The 10,744-nt window shown below is 43.4% G+C and overlaps 1 protein-coding gene across 1 annotated transcript; it reads right to left on the bottom strand.

Annotated features, from left to right (window-relative positions):
- Nucleotides 1-1,171: 1,171 nt before the first annotated feature.
- Nucleotides 1,172-5,079, bottom strand: LOC119309538 (putative pumilio homolog 8, chloroplastic). Its single transcript, XM_037585522.1, has 6 exons — nucleotides 4,328-5,079; nucleotides 4,043-4,223; nucleotides 2,643-2,806; nucleotides 1,851-2,109; nucleotides 1,623-1,766; nucleotides 1,172-1,551 (listed from the first exon to the last, which is right to left on the bottom strand). The coding sequence occupies exons 1-5, from the start codon at nucleotides 5,077-5,079 to the stop codon at nucleotides 1,650-1,652; spliced, it is 1,473 nt and encodes a 490-aa protein (XP_037441419.1). The 3' UTR covers nucleotides 1,172-1,551; nucleotides 1,623-1,649.
- Between the last annotated feature and the right edge of the window lie 5,665 nt (nucleotides 5,080-10,744).

Below are 10,744 nucleotides of genomic sequence, written 5' to 3'. Positions count from 1 at the left end.
GCATCATTTGAGTGGTAATATATTCAGGTGGGGAAGCTCTCCCCCCTGGTGACCGTTCAAAAAAACTTGGTCTCCTGGTCATCCAAACAACACACAATATCACGGTCGAGTGCAAAGGGAGAATACCATACCATTGCAAATTGCTCGGCAGAATCATGCTGGGTCGGCTCCTTGATGAACTACATCACCCTCCTTCTCGCGCCACACTTGTTTATTCGACACCATTAGTGTAAGGTATGTCTCTTCAAGTCCGGTACAACATCAACATACCAAACATGTGGAAAATGATCTACACTTGGTTTATGACTGTGTTGCCCTTGGTGGAGCACGGGTTTCTGCATGTTCCATTGAGCTCTCAATTTGCATATGTTTTCACTAATCTCAACTTTTCCAATTAGTTCCCGCCTGAACATCCTCTCCGGCCGCGTTCCAACATTAACATGAGTTTGTAACGTTGTATGTACATGTTATCGTATTCTTTAGAATCTCCACCCGATGCACGGCTTGCGTGCCTTTGTGTAGGGCATTTGGTTACAATACTCTCCCCCTCTCAGATATGTGTTGTACACTCTGTACTGATTCAACAATCAAGGTGATCCAATTGATTTTAGTTGAAAGAAAGGTGGGTTGCAAGGTTGTCATGTCGCATATTCTGAATCAGATTGGAACTCCTATGTAAGATCACAAACTGCAGGATAATATTTGACAAGATTTTTTTATCATAGATTCCACTCACTAGAATTGTAGAAACCAAGCACATCATCCCAACAAGAAGTTTGATCCAATAAGTTAGATGTTAGAAATCAATCAATGGTGTACCCAGTCACCAAAAAGAGGTGCTTAGTCAAACGACAGATTTCTCAAAGCTGGGTCATCTATTTTGGAACGGAGGGAGTAGAAAATAAATAGGCGATGTAGGAATAAATACTCTTAGGTTACAAAAACAATCTAGAAAAGTTGAAGTATGAACACCGTGTAAATTTAGTGAGGCGCATGGGTGGACTTCCCTGATCTTGATGCCATTGACTCATATGTAGTAAGTGTTCATTACATTTTTACAAGTTTGCATAAAAACAAGGAAGATGTATTTGCATGTTGAGTAGAAGAGATGTAAAAAAGATAAGTCTTGTTTAACAAGCTCTAGCTTTGGTTGAATATGCTTTGCCAAATAGAATACTGAAGTTCCACAACAGCATCGATAAAAACTAGTAGCACAACCACCTTAACATCTCACACAAACATTGTTCACTCTTTTTAACAACAGGCAGCAAACTACAGAAGTAACAACTAACAACAACGCCTGGAGACATCTCACATACAGAAATGGGCACAACAAACCACAAGGCAAATTCAAGTTCACACAAACTAAAAGGTGTGTTTGGATGGGGGTATTTGTCTCAAGAGAGTTTTGGTACCCCTCGCCCAAACAATCCTAATCTCGAGACAAAGTGTGACCAGCACACTACAAAAGGAACGACGCCCACCAGATGAGTTGACAACATCCTCAGCCAGAACTGCTTATAATATACAGGAACAGCTTCTCCCGAAACCCTGCAAAGATGGCTGCTGAATAAGTACAGTGCCAATCAATATAGCAACATATAGAGAAAAGTGTCTGTTACCTATTAGGTCTGAAATTTATTTTCTTTTCAATATCTGTAGCCAAGCTCAGAAAGTGTGTTGAACATCTTCAGACAATGAGGGTGACGGCGATTGACATTTTGAAGGGAAAGGATAGCAGTGGCCAATCGATCCCGAAGAGGAACCTGGACACAGCAAGGAACTCTTAGCATCTCTGTTTCTGAGCTAAAAATATACTATGAAAAGAAATCATGGCCGAGGCAGATTACCTTGCAGGTTGTAAGGGCTCTAGAAATGACATAATTAGCAAACTCATCTGACACTAAATCTCTGAAGGGATGATACCGAATCAATTCATGAACAATGTTAGATCGATCTCTGTCAATAAAAACTTCTAGGCACGTTTCAACCACATTGCTGCTATATCTTTGTCTTGAGAGTGTCACATAATTAGACCTGAAGCGGGATGCGATAATTGCCAAGTACGATGGGTTTCTTTGTTTCAGGACATACTGAACAATGTAGTTTCTGGAAGAAAAAATGAAAGAGAAACGGTAAGCCTTTCAGGGCACAAAGTTGTGATTCATAGATCAACAGATCGAAAAATTACTTATGGTGGTACTTGGTAGTAGAAACAATAAATAATGTTGAGACAACAAAATTCATATAATGGCCACCGCAATTTTGTTTCATATAATGACCATCAAAGAACAACAGTACTGCTAACTCGATCTTTTGCTTCTCAATACTTCAGGTTATATTACCAATTCTGAGATAACATTGCTAAATTGTATTATTAAAGTAAATACTGTACATGCAAAACATTTACATTCAGACATGAAAAATATAGATGGAGAATGCATATGTACCAGTTATGCGTACGATATAAATATGATAACACACAAATTGAGCTAAGCTTGATTTTTTTTTTGCAGGAATCTGCTTGAAAAGGCTAAATGTTTGGGATTGATTAAAGGCTACCAGATAATAGTTTGATGTGTTTGCATGGAATAAAATGATGGTCAGTAGGATTATCATCAAAATTCATTATAGATAGTTACCCAAAACGATTTTGAGCAAGATCGGTGCTGCAACTAGAGACTTTTGACAAAACATTATCCTTTTCTGTCCATCCGACATGCTCCAGACAACTTTGCAGGAGGGACACTCCATGCGGATGAATAGCAAGTGCTAAGCAGTTCGTAGCAACAGCATCAAAAATAAACTGCCAATATAATGCAAAATGTCAACACATGGGGCATGGAAATAAGAGGAATATGGCCACAATAGGAGGAAAACAAGTAACATAAACTGAAAGTAAGCACGACAGGCAAGACAAAATTTTGATATGGCTTCATTCTCGGTTCTCGCAATAACATATGAGAGATGACTTAGAAACTGTAAGATATAGCGTCAATGAATACATTTTGAAGCAAAGATAAAATAGTAAGCAACTGTTCAGCAAAACACATCGACAACATTCATCCGAACTATCATTTAACTATAATTTCATACATCTAAAATAATGTCCAGACACCTTGGCTGGAACCACTTTATCACTTTGAAATAAACATGGGACCTATGTACGTGAGAACAAAATACAAGGGCATGCTTGATTCCCTTGTCAGTGCAAAACCAAAATGGCCACCTAACCTTGCCTATCAAAGATATGTATTTGTATTGGTCCAAATCTTGCTGTAATAAAAGCTGCTTCTCATGGCCATGGTCAAGAGCCAAATTTGACTACCCAATGTGGGCAAGGTTTGATTTTCTGTGATGTTGTGGTCTGCCTGAATATATAGTGCTTAGTCATTGTTTTATGGTACTCATTTTAACCTTTCAAGATAAAGAACAAAATACAGTACCTTACTAATCTTATTTCTTTGAGCATTGCTCATGTGGGTTAGTTTTTCCTTGGTTAGCAAAGCAAGGTGATCAAGAGATCTAAACATGCCCCCACTATTACAATAGAGTTACTGGACTATGCCCATCTACATGAATCACACAAGCACTATTTGTACTAATAGGATTGCTACATTTGGGTAAAAGGGAACTGTTTATTGAAGTTGGTAGCCAGTACACAATTAATTTTCCAAATAAAAATCTACTAAATTAGCATGACTGCAAGTGTGTATAACACACTCCTGTGCTTACCTACTCTTGAAAATGGTATATACATCATCTTAGGAAATCTACAGCTGGTTAATAATGCAATGTTTCGTCATTTGTGCACAGACAAGAAAAGAAACTTCACATATTATGGTGGATACACACATTGGTTAATTATAAACACATTGCAATGGCAAATACATTTCTTAGTTGTATTATTGCTCTGGATTGAGTAGCTTTATAAGCAACAACGAAATCATGCAAAAATGTTACTACCACAACACAATAATCACACATTGGTATCTGTATCTGCGCCAGTTAGAATCTGGATGGAGGAATAAATTCATAGTACCTCAGCAAAGTATGGATGAGGAACACACTGCACCAAGGCATGCACCACCATGAGTCTACTCGAATCCGTTACAAGGCGAGCCATCATCAACGGAGTCACCCATGGCACGATTGCATCTCTCAGAAGCTCCAGTGATCTCTCGGATATGCAGGAATTGATCATGCTCACCACCTCACCTGACCTGAAAAATATCAAACAAACTTCATATTTAACATCCTCTGCAGCGAATCGGCAAGGAGAGAAACAACAAGTCAAAGGGGAAAGGCGAGTGTTATATGCACATGCCTCGCAGCACAAATCTTGTAAAACTTCTTGTGGTCTCGCGTGATTCTAGCGACGATCGCTTCCTGGAGCATATGGTTGCAGCGGCTGAGGACGACAACGAGCAGGCGCGTCCCGTGGCTGCTCTCGATGAGAGGGACGGCGTGCTGGACTATCACCGCCGCCACGGCGTCCGCGTCCTCGGGGGCTCCCCAGAACAGCATGTTGAGCACCGCTTGCTCGTTCTTGGCGAGAAACAGGACGATGTCCTCGACCAGCTGCGTGCTGGCGGCGCGCCCAGGAAACGCCCTTGCGCGGGCGTACGCGTCGCCAGGCCAGGCGGCGCGCGGCGGCACGGATCCCGCGGCGCGGAAGTTCTGGTGGGCAGGGGCGCGACCGCGGCCGAGATGATCGCCCGGGAAGTGCCATTCGTCGACCACCCTACGGCCGCCGGGTACCCCCGTCGGCGGCGGCGAGAACGGCGGCGGCACCGGGCCGGCCTCCTGCACCACGAGCGACAGAACCCTCGTCACGGATAAGGGAGGCCGGTACAGGCCCCCCTGCTGCCTAGGGTGCTCAGGAACCGCCGGAAGAGGGAGGAGGCCGTCCGCCGCGGCCGCGTCGCCCTGGCGCCGCCCCTGGGCCTCAACCTCGGGCTCGCGGAGGCTCAGCCGCCCCACCTCCCTCGCGATGTCCTGGAACAGCAGCTCGTCCTCCTCGGACAGGCGCCTCTCCTCCTCCGCCGCCGCCGGCGCCAGCCGCAGCTCCAAAGCCATCCGGAAACCACGCGCCCTGGAGCACGGGCGAGGGAAAGCTCGCGGCTTTGAGGGTGGATGGAAGTGGGGATTGGAGGGATCGGACTGGGGATCGCCTTCCTTTAATTTCACAGGAATTTCTTTTTATTCCCCGGGATTGTTTCCTTGGGGACGAAGATGGGAGGAAGGAGGGAGAGAAAGCCGCGGGCGGGTTTTGTACATCGGGATGCGTGGGGTTTAGTCGGTTCGTTCAGTTCGTTAATGGCGTCGCGCAAGCGCAAGAGCTCGAGCCCGGCGTGCGCGTGCGCGTGCGCGGGGTGCTTACATGTGGGGGCCTCGTGGACGTGGGAGCGGGACGAAGCCTGTGCGTGAGGGCGGCGGCGTGCGAGGTAAGATTTCGGGCGTGCGAGGGAGGGTGGCCATGGTTATTTTGCTGGTAAGATTTGATGGGTCTTTTCTTTTCTGTTAGTTACAAATCAGGTTTAAGGTTTAGACCTGCTCCTGCCAGGCAAACCTGCTACGCTGTTTAATTCTCGTCGCCATGCAGATTTTTTAGGGCGTTTCTAAACCGATTACACGTGCAAGTGTACTGCACATATGCAATGCTAACCCTTTTTTTCTTGGAAAATGCAAAGTACATAAATGTACTACCCCGAAGCGAAGATATGCTGATTATTTAGTCCATGCTTGGATTTTTGGAGATTGATATATTTCTTCACGCAAAGTTAAAAATTTAAGATCTCGTTTGAAACATGTTGATTTAACCGTATCTCTGCGCTAAATCGTTCAATTATACCTCGGATCGGAAACGGCATTTAACTACAATCATTGCTGTTAAATATGGTGATGGTGACTCGTTCACATTTTCTAAGGGATGTGCCATGGCACGACAGACTTGGCATGACACATGTGTGGTCAATTGCACGTCAACCCTGCACATTTTTCAAGATGGTAACATGTCACAAATATTGCATATTTAGTTGTTGCTCAGACTACTAAGGAATGTGCGCAAGAAAAAAATGGACAAATAATTTCATTCATGTCACAAATACTTTCCCCTCTGTCAAAAAATCAATTGAACGTAGAGGTGAAGACAGATGACACCAAGGAGGGAAAATGGCAGCTATGAAAAAGCTTCATAAGTAGAAAACAAAGTTGCTCTTCGACGGTGTACCGCACCTGTGGTGAGCCAACACATGCTTGAGCACGGTAGGTGGGGCTGTTGTGACACAAATTTCTTCGTTGCGCGTGTCGGGGGGTGCACGAGGGCACACAAGTGGGAGGCGTGTTGGGGTCATGTTGTCGGGACAGGGATGGAGCGCATACACATGTGTGCGCTGCCAAAACTGGCATTGCTAGAGCCGCGTTGCTGGGTTGGGCGTGGGGTCGACCAGTGCGTGCACGATAGCAACTGGCGTGTTAGAGCTGCATTGCCGAGTTAGGGGGTGGGGCCAAGCCCGTGCGTGCACGACAACAATTGGCATGTTAGAGTTGTGCCGTTGGGCCAGGGAATGGAGCCCAAGCAGGCGTATGCTCTGCAACGGGCATGGTGGACCAGCATATAGGGGACGGGGCCAATGCAGGGGCATGCGCTGCAACAGTTGACATGCTGGAGTCGTGTTGCTAGGCCACGAGTTCGGGCCCACACAGGCGCATGCGTTGCAATAGTTGGCATGCTGGAGTCGTGTTGCTAGGCCACGAGTTCGGGACCACACAGGCGCATGCGCTCCAACAGTTGGCATGCTGTCGTACCTTGGGTGGGGCCCACGCAGGCGTGTGCGCTGAAACAACTAGTATTCTAGAGCTGCGTTGCCGAGCAAGGCTGGGCCGAACATACATGGCGGTTTTTTAGTTGTTCCCGTGCAAATTTCCAAATCTAAGTTCACCCTTTTTTGGAAAAAAAAATCTATTTTTCATAAGTGCAAACTTAGAAAGTTGAAATTTCCAAGAGGTCCCCTTTTGGAAAAAGGTTGGCGTGAAAGTGATCATGTCGGCCAGGATGGCTGCACACTAGTTAGGCTTGCCAAACATAAACGGTTTTGAGAGAGAAACATAGACTAGAGCAAAGGTGATCAAACTTGTTACATTTTTCTAAATATCATAGGAATATGGTTCCATAGGTAACTTTTCAAAGTTTTAAATATAAAACGAGCATTGCTTACATGCTCGTAGACCATGCATGGAAGAGCACCTTTCAAGTCTATGAGCGCTAGAGCACTCATTTCATGTCCCTAGTTAAGATTTTTTCATGTTTGAAGATGACAGTATAACCTATCATATGTTTCAAATGTATCAAACCTCTTGGACCCATATGACAAACAACATGTATGTAATAAAAAGAATTGAGTTCATATGCATTCGGTGACCATAGCAACATTTGTAGCCAAGAAAAGAGAATATTATCCATAGGAAACTATCTCAGTTTCCCTGACTTCCTACGAAGAGACTTCAGTCCAATGTGTTCCTAGCACATTCTTGCTTGTATTTCATCCCTTTGACACTTTTTGAGATTGCAGCAACCCAATATACAAGCCTACAAAAGCCACAGTCCCCAGTCTCCTTAGCAAAGTCCTTGAAAAACTCTCATTCGAGTTTGGATATGTTATTGCAAGTACCTATTGTTTTATTGCTGGTAGAATTAGCAAGTTCTCTGAAGTTTTTTTAGCTATGACGAAATACAATTTATGATCATGCCTGGAATGAGGGATTAAGGGATATCGTGTTTGTGATCTGTCGACAAAGCATACTGAGTACTGAACGATGATGTATGCTATTTTATCGTCAATCATACAATGTTGTCCGTAATGATGTGTCACATCTTCCATACTTGAAGTTCTTCATGGTAATACCTTGTCATGGATTTTGTTGCAGGCACAAGTGTGTCCTTCTATGAACTGGCAAGATTTAGCCACCACGGGCGGAACCTGGGGACTACTCCTTGAAATAGACATCATCCCAACTTGGGGTTTTATGGTAGGAGGTGACAAGATCACAAGCACATATGACCTTCTGGAGCAGATGTTGTATCTCTATGTGCATGTTGTCAAGGCTAAAGACCTCCATGCAAAGGATGTGACTGGGAGCTATGCCCCATATGTGGAGATTAAGCTTGAAACTTAAAGGTGCAACAACCATCACTTTGAGAAGAACACTAACCCTGAGTGAAACCATGTTTTTTCCTCCCCGAAGGAACGCATCTAATCCTGCTATATCGAGGTCATTGTTAAAGGGAAGGACTTTTGTAAGGACGATATCATTGGGAGAGTTGTGGTTGACCTGAATGAAGTTCCAAAGAGAAGAGCGACGCAAACCCGCTACAGCCGCGCCATTTATTAATTTTAGTGTCCAAGCAAATTTTTCTGGGCATTTCTATACAAACTACATATGAATGTGATTAGACATATGCGATGCTAACCTTCATTTAGAAAATGTGAAGTACATAATTGTAAAAACATGAAAATATGCTAAATATGTAGGTGACGTTCAGATTTTCTTAGAGTGATATATTTCTTAGCACAAACTTGAAAGTTGTAGATCTCTTTTCAAACCTTTTGATTTAACTGTATCCCTATGGTAAATCCTTCAATTATAGCCGAGATCACAAACAACTGATTATTACAAGCATTGCAATTAAATGGAGATGACGATGGCTCATTCACATTTTCTAAAGGATGTGCCATGGGGTGATGGACATAGCATGCTTCCTGTGTGGTGATACGTCTCCAATGTATTTATTAACTTTGAAGTATTCATGTTATATTAACATCAATTATATATATGGTTTTGGTGCACTTTTATATTATTTTTCTGGACCAACTTCCTAATTTAGTGCCATGTGTGACTTGTTGTTTTCTGCATGTTTTTTTTGTAGAAAATCAATACCTAGGAAGGTTAAAATACCCTGGCAATTTATTAGGATTTTTATGGAATATATATTATTTTGGGGAGGAGGAATCAACGCACGAAAGGTGCTCGAGGCCTCACATGGCCAGGGGTGCGCCATTGGCCAGGGTGGCTACTCCTTAAGTTTGTTGCAACTGTTTTCTTGCAACAAGGCATCTATTTTATGGAATAAATCCCCTCAAAATTTCAGCCTTATCGGAGTTACGGATCTCCGGATATGTAGGAAACGGTGTTTGGCCATAAAACAGTACCGAAAAACAGAGAGACCATGAGAAGAGATCCAATCTCGGAAGGGGTCTCACCCCTTCGAGAGCCATGGTGGACAATGGTAGAGGGGATAACCTCTCCCCATCTCGTGGGGGGCATGGAGGAAGAAGCAGGAGGGGGAGCCTCTCTCCCCTTCTCTCCCGGTGGCGCTGGAGTGCCGCCGGGGGGAACCATCATCGCGCCACCAGCGGAACCATCATCGCGATGATCGTCTTCATCAATGTTGCCGTATTCACCAACATATTCATCACCTTCCTTGAATCTTTTTAGTAGTCCACTCTCGCATAACCCACTGTAATACCCTACTTGAACATGGTGTTTTGATGCTATTAATTATTATCCAAAGATATGTGTTGTCACTATTGTGTCTGAGTAGATTACTTTCGACCTATGGGTTAATTGGTGAATTTACATGATTGATTTGAGTTGCTTGTGGTTATGTTATTGTCCTTTGTTGCCCATTATATGACCGCGCATGTGGATCACACCATAGGGGTTAGTTGTATGTTGACAAGACTATGCATATGGGAACATGAGTGACTGAAACCTCGCTGGACCATGGAAATTGATACATACAGGATTGAAGGGGGCCAATATATCTTAATGATATTATTGGGTTTTATCTGAATGAACCTGTTAGTAGCTGTGGATGCTTGCTAATATTTCCAATCATAAGCGCATAAAATTACATGTAAGAGATATCATGCTTGCAGTGGCCTCTCCATTGCAATGATGACCGGTTTAGTAACTTAGGTGACTGCCCAGGGCAATTCCGCACACCATACCACCACTATTCCACACTCGCTATTTGTATTATACTGTATCTTTACTTAGGCAACACCTATTATTTATGTTTACCTTCTTTGTTGTCTTGCAAACCTATCATTTCATACCCAAAGTAGTTCTAGTTTTATTTCCTAGATAAAGCAAACGCTCGATGTATGTAGGGTTGTATCAGTGACAGATTAGACCTAAGAGAATATTGATATTACCTTTAGCTCCTTGTGGGTCTGACACTTCATACTTGCCACCTCCATCATTGGAAAGTGCTACAACAATTCCTTGCACTTTGGGATTATCATGTGGTCACTTGCATGTGAACCCTACAGAACTTCAAAAATGGTAAGGTGCACACGAGAAGACCAAGCTCCACACTATTTTTTTTCATTTTTATAGTGTGCTAAAATAAATGAAACATAAAGGGGACATATGATTGTTATTTTCTTATTAAAAGGCCGACTATACAACTTTGGATGGAACAATATTGCCTATTTAGTTATTGCTCGGACTGCTAGGGACTGCACACAGGGAAAAATTGGAGAAAATAATTCATTCATGTCAGAAAATACTTTCTTGTTTGTCAATATTTTAATTGGACCTAAAGGTAAAGATAGATCACCTGAGCACACGGAGGAGGGAAAATGATGGTCACGAAATGCTTCTTGAGTATAACAAAGTTGCTCTTCCATGGTCTACCACGCCTGTAGTGAGGAAATACAAGCTCGAGCACACTGAG

Source organism: Triticum dicoccoides, chromosome 5B (genome assembly GCF_002162155.2).
Source record: "Triticum dicoccoides isolate Atlit2015 ecotype Zavitan chromosome 5B, WEW_v2.0, whole genome shotgun sequence".
NCBI lineage: Eukaryota > Viridiplantae > Streptophyta > Magnoliopsida > Poales > Poaceae > Triticum > Triticum dicoccoides.
This window is presented reverse-complemented; position numbering and strand designations above follow the sequence as displayed.

Excerpts from the sequence above, each read along its gene's own strand:
- LOC119309538 (XM_037585522.1), bottom strand. The coding sequence starts at position 5,079 with ATGGCTTTGGAGCTGCGGCTGGCGCCGGCGGCGGCGGAGGAGGAGAGG. Across the intron at positions 2,807-4,042 it reads CTCATCCATACTTTGCTGAG|TTTATTTTTGATGCTGTTGC; the intron begins GTACTATGAATT and ends TTATATTGGCAG. Across the intron at positions 2,110-2,642 it reads CTTGCTCAAAATCGTTTTGG|AAACTACATTGTTCAGTATG; the intron begins GTAACTATCTAT and ends TTTTTCTTCCAG.